This window comes from Mus caroli, chromosome 9 (assembly GCF_900094665.2).
Source record: "Mus caroli chromosome 9, CAROLI_EIJ_v1.1, whole genome shotgun sequence".
NCBI lineage: Eukaryota > Metazoa > Chordata > Mammalia > Rodentia > Muridae > Mus > Mus caroli.
The window spans coordinates 16,769,550-16,789,563 of record NC_034578.1 but is presented as its reverse complement, the minus strand read 5'-3'; the positions used below and the strand labels follow the sequence as shown (position 1 = coordinate 16,789,563).

At 51.2% G+C, this 20,014-nt stretch overlaps 1 protein-coding gene across 1 annotated transcript in view; it reads left to right on the top strand.

The window, feature by feature from the left end:
* Positions 1-19,564, top strand: part of Col5a3 (collagen type V alpha 3 chain) — a 45,915-nt gene extending 26,351 nt beyond the window's left edge. The window contains exons 32-67 of the mRNA XM_021171693.2: positions 823-876; positions 1,874-1,918; positions 2,137-2,190; positions 2,317-2,361; positions 3,068-3,121; positions 3,220-3,273; positions 3,892-3,945; positions 4,038-4,145; positions 4,286-4,375; positions 4,830-4,883; positions 6,049-6,156; positions 6,906-7,013; positions 7,098-7,151; positions 7,782-7,835; positions 9,645-9,752; positions 10,589-10,642; positions 10,804-10,857; positions 10,941-10,994; positions 11,129-11,182; positions 12,377-12,484; positions 13,110-13,163; positions 13,333-13,386; positions 13,596-13,649; positions 13,975-14,028; positions 14,153-14,260; positions 14,408-14,461; positions 14,901-14,954; positions 15,115-15,222; positions 15,469-15,522; positions 15,607-15,642; positions 16,428-16,481; positions 17,077-17,275; positions 17,360-17,472; positions 17,941-18,009; positions 18,291-18,530; positions 18,629-19,564. Of these exons, the coding sequence (XP_021027352.1) occupies positions 823-876; positions 1,874-1,918; positions 2,137-2,190; positions 2,317-2,361; positions 3,068-3,121; positions 3,220-3,273; positions 3,892-3,945; positions 4,038-4,145; positions 4,286-4,375; positions 4,830-4,883; positions 6,049-6,156; positions 6,906-7,013; positions 7,098-7,151; positions 7,782-7,835; positions 9,645-9,752; positions 10,589-10,642; positions 10,804-10,857; positions 10,941-10,994; positions 11,129-11,182; positions 12,377-12,484; positions 13,110-13,163; positions 13,333-13,386; positions 13,596-13,649; positions 13,975-14,028; positions 14,153-14,260; positions 14,408-14,461; positions 14,901-14,954; positions 15,115-15,222; positions 15,469-15,522; positions 15,607-15,642; positions 16,428-16,481; positions 17,077-17,275; positions 17,360-17,472; positions 17,941-18,009; positions 18,291-18,530; positions 18,629-18,772 (2,817 nt within the window). The 3' untranslated portion in view covers positions 18,773-19,564. The remainder of the gene's footprint in view (positions 1-822; positions 877-1,873; positions 1,919-2,136; positions 2,191-2,316; positions 2,362-3,067; positions 3,122-3,219; positions 3,274-3,891; positions 3,946-4,037; positions 4,146-4,285; positions 4,376-4,829; positions 4,884-6,048; positions 6,157-6,905; positions 7,014-7,097; positions 7,152-7,781; positions 7,836-9,644; positions 9,753-10,588; positions 10,643-10,803; positions 10,858-10,940; positions 10,995-11,128; positions 11,183-12,376; positions 12,485-13,109; positions 13,164-13,332; positions 13,387-13,595; positions 13,650-13,974; positions 14,029-14,152; positions 14,261-14,407; positions 14,462-14,900; positions 14,955-15,114; positions 15,223-15,468; positions 15,523-15,606; positions 15,643-16,427; positions 16,482-17,076; positions 17,276-17,359; positions 17,473-17,940; positions 18,010-18,290; positions 18,531-18,628) is intronic.
* The last annotated feature ends 450 nt before the right edge of the window (positions 19,565-20,014 follow it).

The window sequence follows — 20,014 nt, the reverse complement described above, 5'->3', positions numbered from 1 at the left end:
GTACAGATAGGGTTTTATGTAGCCCAGGCTAGCCTCATACTTGGTATATAGAAAAGGCTGAGCTTGAACTCCTCACCCTTGTGTTTCACCTTGGAAGCTGGGACCAGGGGCAGATGCCATCACACCTGTGTTGTGTGGTGCTCAGGAATTCCTGCGTCCTAGGCAAGTGCTTTACTGAGATTGGACAATAATAGGACAGGGCGCCGGGCGTGGTGGTGCACGCCTTTAATCCCAGCACTTGGGAGGCAGAGGCAGGCGGATTTCTGAGTTCAAGGCCAACCTGGTCTACAGAGTGAGTTCCAGGACAGCCAGGGCTATACAGAGAAACCCTGTCTCGAAAAAAACAAAAAACAAAAAACAAAAAACAAAAGCAAACAAACAAAAAAAAACCCAAAAAACAAAAAATAGAACAGGGCATCTGACACTCTCCTGTGGTTTCTATATGTGTATATGGGCACGTGTACACACATATCACATATACATGCACATAAGGGTGGTGAATGATGGGTGACTGGTGGCTTTGTGTAAACTTGAGAGAAGAGCATTTAAGGTGAAGGGAGGGACGTGTGCAAAGGCTCTCGGGCAGGAACATGCAGGCATACCTGGGGAATTTGGAGGTGGGTAGTATGGCTGCTGTGGGGTGAGAACCAGAATGAGGTGAGGAGGAGGGTGCGGGGCCACTCTGAGGAGGCTGCGGCTGGAGGAGGCAAAAGACATCCATCAGATTCTGTAGCCTAAGGAAGTCTCAAAGGATGGAGCCAGGGACCAATTCCACCTAATGCTCACCATCCCTGAGTCTCCTGTCTCATTCTCTCTGCTCAGGGATCTATTGGATTTCCTGGACCCCTGGGACCACTGGGGGAGAAAGGCAAGCGGGTGAGTTGTGTGTCAAAGGGTATGAGGAAGGTGTGCTCAGGCGTGCCGGAGGTGGGTGCTGGGATGGTTTGACTGTGCTTATTAGGGCAAATCTTGCTCTCTCACTTAAGGCAATCAAGACAATCCCCACAGACACTCCTACAGGGTAACCTGATCTATACAGTCCCTTATTGAGACTTTCTTTCTGGATGCTTCTAGACTGCCTCAAGCTAACAATGAAAACTAACCACCCCAGAGCTGGAGAGCTGACTCAGCAGCTAGGAGCCCTGTCTGCTCTCCCAGAGGGCTGGTGTTTGGTTCCCAGTACTCCATCAGGTGGCTCACAACCAGCTGTAGCTCTGGATCCAGGGGATCCAGCGTCCCCTTTTGGCGTCTGGGAACACCTGCACTTTTGTGTACCAACCCATACACAGACAGATACACACATAGAAAGAAAACCCTATCTGGCACAGTTCCACCCCTTGTCCACTGGACACACAAACACATGGATTTAAAACCGTAACTTACTTCCCAGTCCCAACGTCTCATGCTCATCTCTGAATGTAAAACATAATCTAACTTTAAAAACCCTGTAGTCTTTCAAAATTCCAGTGTTTTAAAAGGAAAAAATTAAAAAAATTACAATGCCATAGACTATAATTCCCATTCCTCAAGGGAAGAATAAAGCATGGTGAGGAAATACTGGACCAACGCAAGACTGAACCACAGCAGGACAATGCTAAATTCTGTAGCTCCATGTCTGGTGTCTGGAGCTTCAGTTTCAAATGGGCTAGATGGCTCTGCCCCTCTATATTGCTGCCTGCAACAAAGATCTCTCCTTTGGTCTGGATTTACTCTCTGCATGCACCTCAGTGGCTTTTTATTTTTTTTTTTTGTTGTTGTTGTTTTGCAGACATTCTTGTATGCAAACATTCCCACTTGAGAATGCATACATGCATGTGTGTCTCATGAAGCATGAGACAATTCTCACTTTCTCTGTTTTTGACTTGCTTTTCAGGGCAAAGCAGGACAGCCAGGAGAGGAAGGAGAACGCGGCACACCGGTAAGGAGAGGATAGCTGCTCCACGCAGGGTGCTGGGCTGAGGGGAAGTGGGATAGTGACGTCAGGAGTGGGCGGGGAAGGACAGGTCCCATCCCTGCCCCTGGTGGAGTCAGAGGGCATTTTGGAGGAGGGAGCCTGTGTGTGATGCCCTCTCCCAGGCCTACCCACCCACTCATCTCTGTTTTTTGCTTTTTCATTTTTTAAAAATTTCTATGCAGGGCACCCGAGGAGACAGGGGACAGCCCGGGGCCACAGGCCAGCCTGGCCCCAAGGTATGGGAGTGAGTAGAGGTTGGGGGATGACCAGGGGTCCTTGTCTATCTCAGGCTAACTTAGCTACCTGCTTAGTTCTTCCAGTTGAGTATGTTCTGGTATTGAAGCTCATTTCATATGTTCTAGGGTGATGTGGGCCAGAATGGGTCTCCTGGCCCCCCTGGAGAAAAGGTAAGTGTGTATGTGTGTGTGTGTGTGTGGTATGTGTTTTATATGTGAATGTATGTATGTGTGTGGTGTATGTGTGAGTATATTTGTGTGCATGTGTGAGGGTGTGTATATGTGTCTGTGAATGTGCATGTATGAGTATGAGTGCATGTGTATGTGTGTGACACTGTCAGGGAACCAGCCATGAGCTGACAGCACATCATATATATATGCAATAGAAAGAGCTCAGACTCTAAGACCAGAGAACTGAGTTCAATACGCACCTGTGCTTCTTGCCTGCTGTGTGACCTTGAGCAACTTGCTTAACTTCTCTTTGCTTCAGTTCCCTCTTTTATAAAATCGGGTAACCATGGTCCATGCCTCAATGGGCTGCAGTGGTGAATAAGATCATATACCCTGAGTGAGCGCTCAGCACCTGCTTGTGTGGAGTGGCGTGTTTGCTTCAAAGAAAAACAAAACAAAACTCTCTTTGTGTTTGTGTGATTTTGGAGTTCAGAGAACAACTCAAAGGAATTGGTTTATGCCACCTACCCTGCGGGATCTGAGAATGAAGCCCAGGTCACAGGTTTTATCTGAGTAAATGTAAGCAGGCACCTTTACCCACTGAGCCATCCTGCCAGCACTGGACTGGCTTTTAAGATCACTCTTGTGGGACGGAGGTGCAAGACACTCAGGAGGGATAAGCTAATAATTTCTGGTTCCATTTCAGGGTCTACCCGGTCTGCAAGGCCCACCAGGATTCCCCGGACCAAAAGGCCCTCCAGTGAGTGATGTCACCCTGACTCTAGGTTGGTGGGGGAAGGGTACAGGGTGAGGTGGCTCCAGTTCTAAATCTTCATTCCTTCTTACTTTGTTTCCCAGGGTCCTCAGGGGAAAGATGGGATATCTGGACACCCTGGACAAAGAGGAGAATTGGTGAGTGACCCTTGACCTCTGACCCCTGACGATGTTGGGCCCTTGTATCTGAGGGAGCTCAGAGGGGGAGAAAGAGGGTTGCTGCTGAGCCTGCTGAAGTAAATGCACTTGCATGTACGTGTGGAAGCCAGGAAAGGATGCTTAGGGCTCATCCTGAAGCTTTTCATTTCGGCTAGGCTGGTTGGCCAGCAATTCCCACATCCACCTGCTTCCACTCTGGGGTTACAGGCATAAGAGCTGTGCATGGCTTTTCTACGGGTGCTGGGGATGCAAACGCAGGTTCTTTTGCTTGAATAGCAAATGCTCATACTCACTCAGTCATCTCTCTGGCTCCCATCCTATTTTTTTTGCGACAGGGTCTCTCGCTGTCTCAAATGGGTCTCACAGGTTAGGTTAGACTGGCTGGCCAGTGAGCCCCAGAGAACCATGGCTGCCATGGTTTCTGCCTCCCCAGCACTGGATGGGGACTGTGCCACCACACACCTGGCTTTCTGCGTGAGTGCTGGGAAGCTGAACTCAGGTCTTCTTGCTTGCATGGAGCACAGAGATGTCTCCCCAGTCCCATGGGCTCTCCTTTTCTTCTTCTCAGGTGGTGCCTCTTTCTATTTCTCTCCTTAGGGCTTCCAAGGTCTGACAGGCCCCCCTGGACCAGCTGGCGTCCTTGGTCCTCAGGTCAGAGTGAATCCCCAAGGAATACATGGAGCTGGAAGTCTGACGTACTCCCCACCTCCAGGCTGTTCAAGATGTCTCTTGCTTGTTTCCAGGGAAAGGTAGGGGACGTGGGGCCTCTAGGCGAGAGAGGCCCCCCAGGGCCTCCTGGACCTCCTGGTGAACAAGGTCTGCCAGGCATAGAAGGCAGAGAAGGGGCCAAGGTAAGAGCTTGGATAGATTGCCTCAAAGTCATCGTTTAACCCCTGAGCCTCACGCCATGTGGGGAACAGCTGGGAGTAGTCAGAGACTGGAGGAGACACCCCACTCCTGAGGTTAACTTCCTCTCCTTGGCTCTCTGCAGGGTGAGCTAGGACCCCTGGGGTCCGTCGGGAAGGAGGGGCCACCTGGGCCCAGGGGCTTCCCTGGCCCCCAAGGAGCCCCCGGAGACCCAGTGAGTATCTTGGGAGAGTCCACTGGAGTGTGGGGCTGTGGGGTAGAGAAGAGGAGGCTCCTTAAGAGTGGCTGCAGTGGCAGCAAACAGGAGAAGGGCCTGTGTAAAGAGTTGTTAGTGGTGGCCGGTGAGGGAGCTCAGAGGGGGAGAAAGAGGGTTGCTGCTGAGCCTGATGAACTGAGTTTGATCAGCCAGACCCACATGATAGGAGACAACTAACTCTGGCTAGTTGTCCGTGTGCCGGGGAAGGGATGAGCGCACGCGCACGCGCGCGCACACACACACACACACACACACAGACAGAATTGGTAGTGGCAGAGACCTGGAATGGACAGATCTACAGAACTCAGGGCCCATCTTCAGATAAGGCTAGGGATGATGAGGGTCCCCAAAAGTAAAGGAAAATCCTTGGGATCCCTGGGAGATTTTTCTGACTGGTAATTTCTTCCCCCAGGGACCCATTGGTTTGAAGGGTGACAAAGGTCCCCCAGGCCCTGTTGGGGCAAATGTAAGTATCAACACACTGGCTGGGAGGGGGGCGGCGAGGGCTCGAGAGGGCTGTGTCTTCAGGGTTTGATATCCCCAGGATGGGGCTTGTGCATTTGGGGAAGGTAGGCCTGGAGCACACTCACTTCTGACTGCCATGACCTGAGTCAGCCAGAAAGCTTCCTGCTGTAGGATAGTTGTCATAGGACTGGGTGGGGAGCTGATGCAGGGGGCAGAGTGCTGGCCGTGCAAGCACATCTGAGTTCAGATCCCCAGAGAATGTCCAGTGGGCATGGCGGCCCACCTTTAATTCCAGCCTGGGAAGCCAGAGACAAGGGGTCCCAGAGAAAGCTGGTTAGTGGGACAGCCATGTCGGCCAGCTCTGGGTTTGCCTGATAGACTCAATGACAAGATTGGGGATGATTCCAGACATCAGCCTCAGGACTCCATGTACACACATGTGCACATGCATCCATACATGTGTCCACATACATAAAACTACACATGCACACACAAATGCAAAAAGTAAAATCTATACAGGCTGCATGTGGTGGTGCATGACTGTGCCCTGGCATGTGGGAGACTGAGGAGGTAGGATTGTGAATTTGAGGCTAGCCTGGTCTACTTACTGAGGCCCTGTCAAAGGGAAGGGATGGAAGGAAAGGAAGAAGGAAGAAAGGAAAGGGAGAGGAAATGAAAGGGGAAGAGAGGGAAAGGGAAGAGAGATGGGGAAGGAAAACAAGGAAAAGGAAGACAGTGCACAGAGTGTTGGGGAGAGTGTTTTAAACAGGCTGGCTGGGGGAGGCAAAGACCCTGGGGGCAGGACCATGCTCGGCAGAGGTCTGTGGGGCAGGACCATGCTCTGCAGAGGTCTGTGGGGCAGGACCATGCTCTGCAGAGGTCTGTGGGGCAGGACCATGCTCGGCAGAGGTCTGTGGGGCAGGACCATGCTCTGCAGAGGTCTGTGTAGCTGGGGCTGAGTGAATGAGAAGAGGATTCCATGGAGGTGATGGGGGCAGTTCATGCAAGCCTGCATGGTCTTCAAATTGAAGAGGTTGGGACAACTGAGGAGTGTAAAGAGGATCATACCTTAGTGCTTAAGGTGCCCTCTGGCTGTGTATAAATATGATACTGGTGCCAGAAGCCCTGTATCCTTTATCATTTCTTGTCCTCCACCCCTTTTCCAGGGCTCCCCGGGTGAGCGTGGTCCTGTAGGCCCCTCTGGTGGCATTGGGCTTCCTGGACAGAGTGGAGGGCAAGGCCCTATTGGTCCTGCTGGCGAGAAGGGGTCCCCAGTAAGTGTCTGTTGGTTGACTTTTTCTGGGGAGACATGAACAAATATCAACTCATTCCAGATAAGTAATCAGCCATTTACCAAAGAACTTCTATTTCTGTGAACTGGAGAAATGATGACTCAGTGGGTAAGAGCACATACTGCTATTGCTGAGTACCTGAGATCAGTTCCCAGCATCCACATGGGTAGGTTCACATCTGCCTGTAATTCCAGCTCCAGGTAATCTGTCATCTTCTTCTGGCCTTCATGGGCAATTGCACTCATGTGCACATACCCACTCATTCACATACATATATATAATTAAAATTTAAAAAATCAATTCTTAAAATTATCTTTCCCAAGTCCAGCTTAATCAAGCTGTGAATTTATTGGGATTACTTACAGGAGTATGGGTGAGGAGTGACTTATAAAACAAGGCTGACTCAAAGATAGCTGCATCACTGAATGGCCATCTGAGCCTGGCTCATGGTTCAGAAGAGCAGCATCCCTGGAGCTCTCTATACAACTTGCAATCAGCTTGAAAGGCCAAAGACTCTCTTCCTCATAGTTGTGAACTACTTCTATAGCTTTAGAATGGCTGGTGGATCCTGTAAGTTTCAGGAACTTTCTAAGACTTGTGAGTTGTTTATATCCTGAGCCTTAAGGAGCTTTCTTCAGGATGGATAGTTTCAATTTTTAAGAAATTGCCACACAAATGTCCTCTCCCATGTCCCCTGCTCCTAACATCCATCCTTTCTCTTCCTCCATTAGGGAGAACGGGGTACTCCTGGTCCTACTGGCAAAGATGGTATTCCAGGACCCCCAGGGCTTCAGGGCCCCTCTGGAGCTGCGGGGCCTTCTGGTGAAGAAGGAGACAAGGTGAGAGGACCAGGGAGAGAGACAGTTTACAGAGAGATTGGGCATGTTGGGACCTGAACTCTTCCTAATATGTTTGTCCTGCAGGGGGAAGTAGGGATGCCTGGTCACAAAGGAAGCAAAGGGGATAAAGGAGATGCAGTAAGTAGGAACCCCCAGGGAGGTTGTGGTGCTCATGGGAGGAGATATGGGGTAGCCTAGGTTTTGTGGTTTCCTCAGTCCAATCTTGACACCAAGCTCACTGGAACTGAAGGGCTAAAGATCCCTATCTGAGCTCTGTTTGAGCCCTGAGAGCCCAGGAGAGTATGAAAGAGCCCTCTAGGCTTTCAAGAGGGCTCAGTTAGTGAAGGTGCTTGCCATTAAACCCAATGACCTGAATTCCATGCCCAGGACCTTCGTGATGAAAGAAAACAATTGTCTCTCATAAGTTGCCACACACATGCACACACACATACAAAATGTATAAACGTAATAAACATTCAGAGAAAGGCCCCTCTGGGCCTCAAAATCCCCCATCCCTCCATGGCAAGAATCTACCTTGGTCTGGGGCCAGCATCATCGGATCATCGGGTTACACGCCATCCCAAGGAGACCTTTGCTCTTTTTTTTTTTTTTCAGATAAAAGAGTTCGTCACGTAACCTAGGCTCTTCCCAAACTTGCTATGTAGCTGAGGTTGACCTTGGCTCCCGATCCTCCTGAGTGCTGGGGTCATAGGCATGTACCACTATGTTCAGCTCTGATAGAATTTTTTATTTTGTTTTCCTCTTCAGGGCCCACCTGGACCAACAGGAATAAGAGGTCCAGCAGGCCATCCAGGCCTCCCGGTGAGTTCTCCCAACTTGGTGACTATACCCTGGGTTCTTGAAGTGATGACAGTGTGCCACTCTTCTGAATAAAATCCTAGCATCCTTGTCCAGCCTTGGTTTCACCTTAGTGCCAACACCCATGATGAACCCAACCCCACCTCAGCTCAAACTCTCTGCTTACTGCTTTGATCTTCGTCCAACTCAAATACCTGGATCCTAGCTTTCTCCTACCATCTACCCAACCAGGTCTGCCACCTCCACTGCCGGCCTCAAATGGGAACTTGAACTTTGAATTATACTTCAGCCTTGCCCTAGTTAATTTTCTGTTACTGTTACAAAATCTGAAGCTAAATGATTCATTTGGATGACTCATGGTCTGGAGGATGGGAAGTCCCTAATAGTGGTGTTGGCATCTGACCAGGGTCTCCTTGCTTTATCACAACATAGTGTGTTAATAACTGTTATGTGAACTTAGGTCTTCACCTTCTTATGAAGCCACTAATATACCATCGTGGGGGCCTCACACTCATGACTGCATCTGATCCTAGTACTTTCGTAAGGCCTTACCTCCGAATTCTGATAACATACGAATTCTGAAGGAGGCTGGCAGTGTGATTTGGTTGGCAGAGTGCTCGCCTGTCATGCTCAAAATCTTGGGTTCCAATCCTAGCACTCCATAGCCAAGGCATAGTAGTCCATGCCTGTAATCCCAACACTGGAGAAATGGAAGCAGAAAGATCATGAGTTCAAGGTCATTCTCAGCTACAAAGTAAGTTTTATGTCCACCTGGGCTCCACCAGAGCCTGCCTCAAAACAACATACGAATTCTAGGCTCACAGTTCTACCAGAACTTTTGAGTGTTGTTGTGTGTTGTTGAGTAAGCTGATCCAAGGGTTTCCCTGAGGCCCTGATATGTGGAACATGGGGAGTTGTGGCTTCAGACCCTGACCACCCAACTCTTCCCATCTTAAGAAGCTGCTGTGTGCTGGTCTCTGATGCCCCTGAGAAACCTTGTGCCCCCTTTTGCAACACCGACTAATTAGCTTCTTCTGACTTCATTATGTGGTAGCTTGCCTCCTTCCTTCCTTCCTTCCTTCCTTCCTTCCTTCCTTCCTTCCTTCCTTCCTTCCTTCCTCCCTCCCTCCCTCCCTCCCTCCCTCCCTCCCTCTCTCTCTCTCTCTCTCTCTCTCTCTCTTTCTTTCTTTCTTTCTTTCTTTTTNGTTTTTCGAGACAGGGTTTCTCTGTATATCCCTGGCTGTCCTGGAACTCACTTTGTAGACCAGGCTGGCCTCGAACTCAGAAATCTGCCTGCCTCTGCCTCCTGAGTGCTGGGATTAAAGCGCCACCACATGTGGTAGCTTTCTATTGACCTTGTCCCATTTCCCCTTTCAGAAACAACTGTATATACGATGCTGCATTTCTTAATAAGCTTACTCAGCATAAGACATGGCTTGTGTGAGACCCCCGTCCCCAGCTCTCTGTCTTCTTTGCCTTCCCATCTCCTGGGCATTTTCCCCTTAGGACCCTGGCACTGAAGAATGACCTGCTGGTCCAGGTCAGAGTGTCACCAAAACATTAGTTCATAACTTCCAACTTAGCCCTAAAGTCTACCTCAGCCTCCTACAAACCCTGCTTATAACCTTACCTGAGCCGCAACCCTGATTCACTGTGTGTCAGTAACTCAGAAACATCACCTGCCCTTTACATCAAACTAAAACCTGATTCTCACCAAACTTGATCCCAACCCCTAGCCTCAGTCCTGACCTTGGACCCTGTCTGCAGCCTTTGATCTGGATACCAACTGTGTTGTCCCCAACATTTTCACAGGGTGCTGATGGCGCTCAGGGTCGCCGGGGACCCCCTGGCCTCTTCGGGCAGAAGGGAGATGATGGAGTTCGAGGCTTTGTAGGTGTAATTGGTCCTCCAGGTCTGCAGGTAGGTGTGTGAGTTTGGGGATACCAACCCCCAATCCCCTACCTAGGGCGCTAATCTTTGTATGGTGTGCGTTTGTTTGTGTGTGTTGCTATCCCTGTGTCTTAGTGATTTATAAAGATGAATAGCTCAGAGAGCTGGATGTAATGGTGGACACCTTTAGTCCCAGAACTCAGGAGGCAGAGGCAGGTGGATCCTGTGACTTTGAGGTCACCCTGGTCTTTGTAGAGAGTTCCAGGCCAGCCAGGGCTACATAGTGAGAGTCTATCTCAAAACCAACAAACAAATTAAAAGATGGAGGTTGGCATGTTTGCTTCCCAACTAAAGTTTTTAACATTTAATGAGAGAGAGAGAGAGAGAGAGAGAGAGAGAGAGAGAGAGAGAGAGAGAGAATGTGTGTGTGTGCAAATGTACATGTGCATGTGTGCATACTCACATTCTCATTTATGCCATGACACATGTGTGTGAAGGTCAGAAGACAACTTGCAGGAGTTAGTTCTCTACTTCTACCAAGTGGGTCCAGGGCTTGAACCCAGGCCATCAGGCTTGGTGACAATCACCTTTACCCACTAAGCCATTTTGATGGCCCTTCTCACCTTATTTTTGAGGCTACCTCTCTCACTGAATCTGGAGTTCCTTGATTTGGTCACGGACTTCCAGCAAGCTCTAGGGGACCTCTTGTCCCTGCCTCCCAGTGCTGATGTTGCAGGCAAGCTCTGCTGTGTCTGGCCTTTTGGAAATGAGTTCTAGGGACCCAGACTCAAGTCCTTACACTTGTGCAAGAGGTGCACGGCCATCTCACCAGTTGTCTGTACTACAGTTTACTCTTTATTTCACAGGGGCTGCCGGGTCCTCCGGGGGAGAAGGGCGAGGTTGGAGACGTAGGATCCATGGTATGAACTCCCTGGGAGATATGGAAGACAGGTGGGATGGGAGTGGCCACTGGTTACGGTCATCTAAAGGGTCACACACACCTTACAGGTTATCTGTGGCTACTGTAGCCTTTCAGGTGGAATCATGGGGAGTCATTGCACACTATTTGCTTCTTTGACAGGGTCCACACGGAGCTCCAGGCCCTCGGGGTCCCCCTGGGCCCAGTGGATCAGAGGTGAGAATTCTGGGGTGGGCAGAATGCCTCTATGGGTCTGCCACACCCCCTAGGGACTCACAGTCTCCTCATTGTCTCTCCAGGGCCCCCCAGGGCTGCCTGGAGGAGTAGGACAGCCTGGTGCTGTGGGCGAGAAGGTGAGAGGAGGGCTTGAACTTGCCCTGGATGGAGGGGATAAATAGCGCCTGTTTCCTCGGCTACAGCTGTATGGGGATGCTCCTCCCTGCCGGTCAGTGAGATGATCTCTTTCTATGTTCACTGCCTTTCACAGGGAGAGCCAGGGGATGCTGGAGACGCCGGACCCCCAGGAATTCCCGGCATCCCTGTGAGTCTCTGTAGAGTTTTGCCCTTGTACTTGCCATAGGGAACTGCTGACCTAGAGCGTGTCATGCTCTCATGACCTCCAGGCAGTTCTTAGAGCATTGCTGACTCCAGACCAACAGATATCCCTGTCTGTCGTGAAAGATACGAAAGATGCTCCACCTGAGAAAATCTCAGAGGTGCTCTGTAGAGTCCCAAAGTTGCCCACAAGCATACAGGGCTGAGGAGACAGCTAGGGATTTAAATCAAAGCAACAAACATGGAATTGGGGGTAAAGCTGCCCAAAGGGGGACCATTTTCTAATGTACCCAAAGGTAGGACATGGGCCAGGACAGACTAGTAATGGGTGACAGATCCATTATCCCTAACTCAGCTAGTTCTAGTTCTCTGTGACCTCTAACACTTGCATTACCTAGGCTACCTGACTCTGTGTGCATATGCGCGTGTGTGTAAATGCAGTGCCCAAAGATACTAGAAGATGACATCGGATTCCCGTAGAGCTGGAATTGCAGGTGGTTGTGAGCTGCCTGATGCGAGTGCTTGGAGCTCCGTTTTTGGTTTCTGCATGAGTAGTATGTGCTCTGTCTTAGTTAGGGTTTCCATTGCTGTGAAGAAACCCCATGGCCAAGGCAGCTCTTATAAAGGACAACATTTAATTGGGGCTGGCTTATAGGTTCTGAGGTTCAGTCCATTATCATCACAGCAGAAAGCCCGGCAGTGTCCAGGCAGGAATGGCTCTGGAGGAGCTGAGAATTCTACATCTTCATCCAAAGGAAGCCAGGAACAGACTGACTCTTCTGTACTGAGTGGAGCTTCAAAGCCCACACCCACAGTGACATACTTCCTCCAACCAGGCCACACCTCCTAACAGTAATAGTCCCTATGGGCCAAGCGTATTAAAACCACCACATGCTCTTAACCACTGAGGCACTTTATAGCCCTGATCTATATACATATATACATATACATATATACATATATATATATATATATATATATATATATATATATATATATTACTGTGTGTGTGAGAGTGTGGCACATGTGTGGAGGTCAGAGAACAGCTTTTGGAGGTCAGTTCTCTTCTACCATGGGGTCTGGCGATGGAACCCAGATTGTCAGACTTCCCAGGCAAGGTGTGCTCATCTTTGGTCCATGACACTCTGACCTTTGACTTCTGACCTCTGTTTCTGCAAAGGGCCCCAAAGGTGAAATTGGTGAAAAGGGGGATTCGGGTCCATCAGGGGCTGCTGGTCCCCCAGGCAAGAAAGGACCCCCAGGAGAGGACGGCTCTAAGGGGAACATGGTAAGTCCTAGGAGGAGACAGAGCAGAGAACTTGGGGCGCTTGTTACATTAAAACCTGGTCCCTAAGACAGACCAGACATCTCTTCTTGTTTGTTTTTAATTTTTCTTTTTAAATTTTATGTGTATGTGTATTTTGCCTACACATATGTCTGTGCACCACATGTATGCCTGGTACCTGCAAAGGTCGGAAGAGGATGTAAGATCCTCTGGAATTACTTTATCTGCAGTTACAGATGGGTGTGAGCCAACATGGGGGTTCTGGGAGCAGAACCTTTTTCCTCTGGAAAAGCAGACAGTGTTCTCAGCCACTGCACCATCTCTCCAGCCCCTACTTCTTCCTGATTGTTAACTCTCTGAGTCACCCAGATAAAGACTGAACGAATAGAAGAAACAATGAATGAATGAACTATGAAAACATAGTGGAAGCTGAGCCCTCCCGCTGGCCCACACCCAGCCTCTTATGCATGCAGTGAACACTTCACTGCCTCAATATAAAACCCCAGCCTTTCCTTTTGTATTTCGTTTGTGACATGTCCCCTGCAGTTGGTCTGGGGACACTATCTGGTGTGTGAAGGGGCGACTCCTCACTCAGTGAGATGAGATCAGCAACCAGTTTTTATTCTAGGGTCCCACAGGACTCCCTGGAGATCTAGGGCCCCCAGGAGACCCTGGAGTTCCGGTGAGTGTAAATGCTCCCTGTAGCGTAGCCCTAAATATATCAATGTATCTGCATTTACCCCCATGCCCCTATCCTTGACCCGCTTAGAGGAGTGGATGGCCCTCACTCTCCTCCAGCTCCATCTCTATCCCAACTATCCCAAGACTCTCCCACTGTGTCTCCTCCCTAGGGTATTGATGGCATCCCAGGGGAGAAGGGAAATGCTGGTGATGTTGGGGGACCGGTGAGTTCAGAGCAAAGGGCTGTAGGGTGCGGGTATGGAGTGGAGTTGTTGATGGGAGAGTTGGGTACCCAGGGCATCTGCTGGGTTTCCTGTGGTATCTCTGACCCCATGACCTTGAGTGGTGAGAGGGGAGGGGGATGGTGCTGGGTGGCATCTGTGGGGCTGTTTTCAGCAGGGAGCTGACACTGTGGCTGCTCTTGACTAAACAGGGGCCACCTGGAGCTTCCGGGGAACCTGGTGCCCGTGGCCTCCCTGGCAAGAGGGTGAGTGGTCTTCCACTGCCTGAGGGCCTCATGTCCACCTTGTCTTCAGCAGTGCAATAGCCCCTCTCCACACATATCCCACTCTTATCATTTTAAAATTATATTTATTTACTATTTATGTGTGTGTGTTTGTGTGTGTGTGTGTGTGTGTGTATGATGTACCACAAAGAGATTTATAGTTCAGAGAACAATTTGTTGGGAATTTGTTCTCTCCTTCCACCATGTGGGTCTCAGGCAAGGTCCTTTATCTGCTGAGCCAACTTGCCAGCCCATAAACCTGGATGCTCCACACTGACCCCACAACACTCACACTTTCCCTCCTCAGGGTTCCCCTGGCCGCATGGGTCCAGAAGGAAGAGAGGGCGAGAAAGGCGCCAAGGTGAGCACTCCCTTGGGAGCACCTCCCAGTACCACCTGACCAAAAGAAGGCCTGCACCCCCTGAGGTTCCAGCTGTCATCAGGCAGGCTCTTGAGACTGCTTCCCCCACCCTTGTCCATTTCAGGGAGATGCTGGTCCTGATGGACCCCCAGGCAGGACAGGCCCCATTGGGGCTCGAGGGCCCCCTGGACGAATTGGGCCTGATGGTCTTCCAGGGATCCCTGGTCCTGTGGTAAGTGGTGTGAAAATGGGGGGAGGGGCAGCATGGATAGCCTTCTGGCTTAGGACCTCATCATAGTTGAGCATCCTTGGAGGATGATGGAATGTTCACACTGAGTGCTGGTAGAGACCAGACACCCCTGTTCTGTCTCCCCCTCAGGGTGAACCAGGTCTCCTGGGACCTCCTGGGCTAATCGGCCCTCCAGGGCCCCTGGTAAGAGACTTTTCTATTACTGTGGTCACAGCTCTGAAAGCCACACTAGGCATCCAGGGACACTGAGTGGGCCACGGTGCGCATGGTACAGCCTAGCCCCTCTGTGCCATCTTCATGACCTGTATTGGCCCTTCACACAGATGGCCTATACTCACCTGCTACAGTGGCCCCATCTTGGTGGTCCACATTGGCCCTATCTTGATGGTTTATGCTGACTGCCACCTTGATGTCTACACTTGACCACTCCCCCTGATCCTGTCACCTGGTATCCTCAGCTGTCCTCTCTTTCACCCCCATTTTTCTAACCACATTTCCTGTCTCCTGACTGTCCAGTCACCCTAGACCTGTTTACTTGCATTTGAAAGCCGGGTGGCACTCTGGTAAATCTTCCCATCCCTGGCTTTCAAGGAATCACAAGCTGCACTTCATCTTTTCCCAGGGCCCGCCTGGCCTCCCTGGCCTGAAGGGAGATGCTGGCCCCAAGGGGGAGAAGGTAAGCCCACCTCCTGGTGTTCCCTCCATTTCCCTCAACCATTACCTCCTGCCCTGGCCTAGGAGAACTGGGTGTTTACTGCTCTCCCGACTCATCCCTTCCAAGCCATCAGGAGAAAAAAGATCCCAGCATGTCTGACCTGTGTGTCTTTCTCTTTCAGGGCCACATTGGGCTAATAGGCCTCATTGGTCCCCCAGGGGAGGCCGGTGAGAAAGGTGATCAGGGGTTGCCAGGTGTGCAGGGCCCCCCAGGCCTTCAGGGAGACCCTGTGAGTATGTGCACTGTTGGGGCAGGGGGATAATGTTCAAAGGGGACAATTTGAAGGGGGGGATTTGGAATGGGGGAGGGCTGTGTTAGGGGAATGGGAGCCTGTAACTGGGGAATGTCATGTAGGAAGGTGTGTGGGTACTTTGGGGTCTTCTAGAAGAGTTAGGAGTTTGTGTATTGCTTCAGAAAGGTGTGTGTAAACAGAGCTGGACCCTCTTAAGGGTGACCCCCATGTCCTCTCTTCTAGGGTCTCCCTGGTCCTGTTGGCTCGTTAGGTCACCCTGGGCCCCCAGGTGTGGTGGTGAGTGTGGGGATATTGGAAGGACGGGGAAGTCATCATGATGGGTGGTATTGAGACCCCAACATTCCCTGACTCTTTCCACAGGGCCCTCTGGGACAGAAGGGCTCCAAAGGGTCCCCGGTGAGTGGCACTACCCCCTGGACCTCCATGTCCCAGCTCCCCTCCCCCGACCAACCCCCTTGCTTTGTTGATTCTTCACTCACCCTGTGTTCAGCACCTACTGCTGCACTCTTGGGATCTAAGATGCTGCGTTTTATAGGAGGGAATTCTGAACTGCTGTTAAAGGAAATAGGTCTGCTGAATAAGTTGTAGTCTGTGGAAGACTGTGTGCTGATTTCAGAGGATAAGGGATGGAAATACACAGCTTAGGTTTAGCATGGGACACTGGGAGCCTCTTCTGGGACCCTGCATGTGTGTACTTGTATGTAAATGTATGGGCACATGTATACACGTGTGTGCCCTGCCTTGGCAGGGAGAATAATGTTCAAAGGGGGCTGGTTTAGAGGAGGGATAAGGGTCAGGAATGAGTGGGGCTGTCCTGGGGAAACTGAGGGGCTGTAATGGGGATTTTAATGTGGGGGATTTGTCTGGAGGCTTGGGAGGTCTCCAGAGGAGTGCATGTACATGTCTGTATGTATACATGGGTATATGTATGCACAGATGTGTATGTATGCACATGTATATTTGTGCATATGTGTGGGGGTGTGTCCATACACATATGTGCAAGTGAATCTATATGTTTAGGTATATGTGTGTGCATGTTTTGCTCCATGTATTTGTGTGTGTGTGTGTGTGTGTGTGTGTGTGCACGTGTGAGTGTATGTGCATGTGCACATGCATGTATTTGCGTTGGTAGACCCAGGTCTCCATATACAGGATTCATTTCAAAGTGACCTCTCTCATAGGGATCTCTTGGTCCTCGTGGAGACCCTGGACCAGCGGGTCCTCCTGGTCCCCCGGTAAGTTCTCAGACTCTGGAGGAAGGCAGGAATCAGACTTGGGTGTTCTTATCAGGTCCCTCATAACCCAGTCCAGTGTTTCGGTCTGTAGCTCAGAAATGCAGTTCCTTGAAAGCTTTGGGAGGAGTGGGGTGCAGTGGGTGGTGGCACACACCTGTCAGTCCAGCACTGGGGAGACAGAGGCAAGAGACCAGGAGTTCAAGGTTACCCACAGCTACATAGAGAGTTTGAGGTTAGCCAGGGGTACATGAGACCCTGACTCAAGACAAACAAATACCCAAAAGAGACCTTGGAAGATAGTCTGAGTTCGTGGGTTTTGGCAGTCCCAGCGGGACCATTTGTGGAGTCTGACCTGAGCTTCTCTCCCTGGGTTCTGTCTGTTCTGTCCTGTCTCTCCCTCCCTGTGTCTCCATCTATTTATCCATTACTTTCTCAATATCTCTTTCTCTTCTTTCATTCTCTGCTCCTCCCCGCCCCCGCCCCTCTTCTTGCTCCTCTCCTTCCTCTTCTGAATTTCTCTGCCTCCCATTGTCTTGTCTTCTCTGTCCATCTCTGATTCTTCCTCTCTTCCATTCCCATTCCCTTGTGAGTCCAGGGTTCTCCGGCTGAGGTGCATGGCCTGCGCAGGCGCCGCTCTGTGATGGACACCCTGGAAGGTGGCCTGGAGGAGGTGATGGCCTCACTGAATTCACTGAGCTTGGAGCTGCAGCAGTTGCAGAGACCTCTGGGCACAGCCGAGAGCCCAGGCCTCATGTGCCGCGAGCTTCACCGAGACCACCCACACCTGCCCGATGGTGAGGCCCAGGTCCTTCTGGGAAGGGCAGGTGAGCACTGCAGCATTCCTGTGCACTGATTGCCTGGCTCTGCTTCCGTGGTAGGAGAGTACTGGATTGACCCCAATCAGGGCTGTGCACGTGATGCCTTCAAGGTTTTCTGCAACTTCACGGCAGGAGGTGAGACCTGTCTCTATCCAGACAAGAAGTTTGAGACGGTGAGTGAAAGAAACCATCTTGTCTTTTCCCCACCTCTGCCATCTTCTGCCATCTTTGAGACCTTATTCTCCCTTCACATAACACCTGTCCCTCCTGTCTATGTCAGGTAATGTCCTATAGTACAGAACCTGAAGCCGAGCCTTAAGGCAAGGGTGCTGCCCAGTATTCACAAGGCTATGGGCTTCACCCGCAGTGCATGCACAGGGGTAGGGGTCGTGTGGGGTAGCTAGATCTCAGCCTCAGGCCCCATTCCCTAGCAGTACTTGAGTGTGGGCAGGGCCCTGGGTTTCATCCAGTCACTACAGAGAATTCTGGGAGTTGCGGCCTGTGAGGGTGAGGGAGCTGTGGACCCTTGGCTGTGGACCCTTGCCAAGGGGACAGCCTGTGCCATCTATGACCCGCGATGTCTAGTAGGAGAGGCAGAGGGACTTGGGTTGGCACTCAATGACCTTCCCATCCTCCCTCAGGTGAAACTGGCCTCGTGGTCCCGAGAGAAGCCTGGAGGCTGGTACAGCACCTTCCGCCGAGGGAAGAAGGTGGGTTCCAATGCTGACATGGAGGACGGCATGTGTGAGAATTGGTGGGAACTGGCGTGGGTAGACAGAGAAGGACAAGCACTTCTCTACAAAGTCCTGAGCTCCGTTCCTGGCACTGAATAAATAGGAACTTCAGGTGTTCAAGGCAATCCTCAGCTACACCATGAATCCAAGACCACTTTGGGCTACTTGAGACTTGGCAGAAGTCTCTTGTCAGGCCTGTGGGTAGACTGCAGGTGGACTGGGAGGTGCCTTCCTCACCCTACCTTGCCCCACTGCAGTTCTCTTATGTGGGTGCTGATGGCTCCCCGGTGAATGTGGTCCAGTTGACCTTCCTGAAGTTGTTGAGTGCTGCAGCCCATCAGAGGTTCACATACATCTGCCAGAACTCGGTGGCATGGCTGGATGAAGCTGCGGGTGACCACAGGCACTCCATCCGCTTCCAAGGGACCAACTGGGAAGAGTTGTCCTTCAACCAGACAACAGCAGCTACCATCAAGGTCTCCCACGATGGCTGTCGGGTAAGACCCTGGAACCAGGGGCTGGCGGGTGTGGAGTGGGGAAGCCTCTCGTCACCCTCCTCTGACTTACTCTCTCTCTCCTGCCCCCTCATGGCCAGGTCCGGAAGGGACAGGCGAAGACCCTCTTTGAATTCAGCTCTTCTGTCGGTTTCCTGCCTCTGTGGGATGTGGCTGCCTCTGACTTTGGTCAGACGAACCAAAAGTTTGGGTTTGAACTCGGCTCCATCTGCTTTAGCAGCTGAAGTTGTGAGGTGGGAAGGAAGCTGAAGGGAGCCCCACGTGGGCTCCTTGGTGCTGAGGCTCTGAGGCCATTCTGTTTATCCCCAGGGACTCCAGATCCAGGGTCACGTGACTCTGACTATTCTTTCTCCCTTGTAGGGGGTGAGTGTGGAGAGCCCAGCTCCCTCTATCTGTTCACCCCAGGTGGCATACCCAGTTGTCTGCTAGCTCCCCCCTCCATCCAACTGTCCGTTGTCCACCTCACCCCTAGACCTCCAAGCAGTAGACTTTTAACTCAGAGCTGGTGAAGCCCCACCCCTGCCTCTCCACCCCTCCACCAGGCCTTTTGGTGCTATTCCTTTCCATAGTTGAGCACTGGATACCTCCCGATCCCTGCCTGGGACCCTTCCCTCGCATTCTTCTTCTTTCTTTGAGTAAAAGAAGTAAAGCAAGATCAAAGGGGGCGCCCTCCCTGAGCTGCGCCTTCCTTCTGCTTCCTTGACCCAGTGCTGCACAATCTCCTCTCCCTACTCTGCCCCACTCCTGTGCCCCCAAGCCTTCAGGGGACCAAGTTGTTGGGCATAAATCAGGATCCTACATGGTGCTGCCCTGCTCATAACTGGGAACTGTATGAAAAGGGGAATGAATGGTCTGTGGTCTATTTAATTTGCTTCCTTCTGAAGGAAGTCTGGGGTACGATGAGAGATTCCAGAGGATCTGTACCCTCCCTCACCTATGTGGCTCTCCTCCCCAGGACACAGGGCAAAATCGCCATCTCAAGAATAAACCAAGGAACTGTGCTCTTCTTCTCTTTTTCTCTTTAAAATGTTTCATTTGTTGGGAGGGGGAATGCCACAGCATGTGTGTGGAGGCCAGAACATGTGTGTGGAGGTCACAGCATATTTGTGGAGGCCAGAGCATGTTTGTGGAGGCCAGAGCATGTGTGTGGAGGCCAGGGCATGTATGTGCAGGCCAGGGCATGTGTGTGGAGGTCAGGGCATGTGTGTGGAGGCCAGGGCATGTGTGTGGAGGCCAGGGCATGTGTGTGGAGGCCAGGGCATGTGTGTGGAGGCCAGGGCATGTGTGTGGAGGCCAGGGCATGTATGTGGAGGCCAGGGCATGTGTGTGGAGGCCAGGGCATGTATGTGGAGGCCAGGGTATGTGCATGTAAGTTAAAGAACAATTTTCAGGAGTTGGTTTTCTCCTTTAAGTGGGTTCCATTCCACAGATTGACTCCAGTTCTTAGGTTTGGTAGCCACACCTTA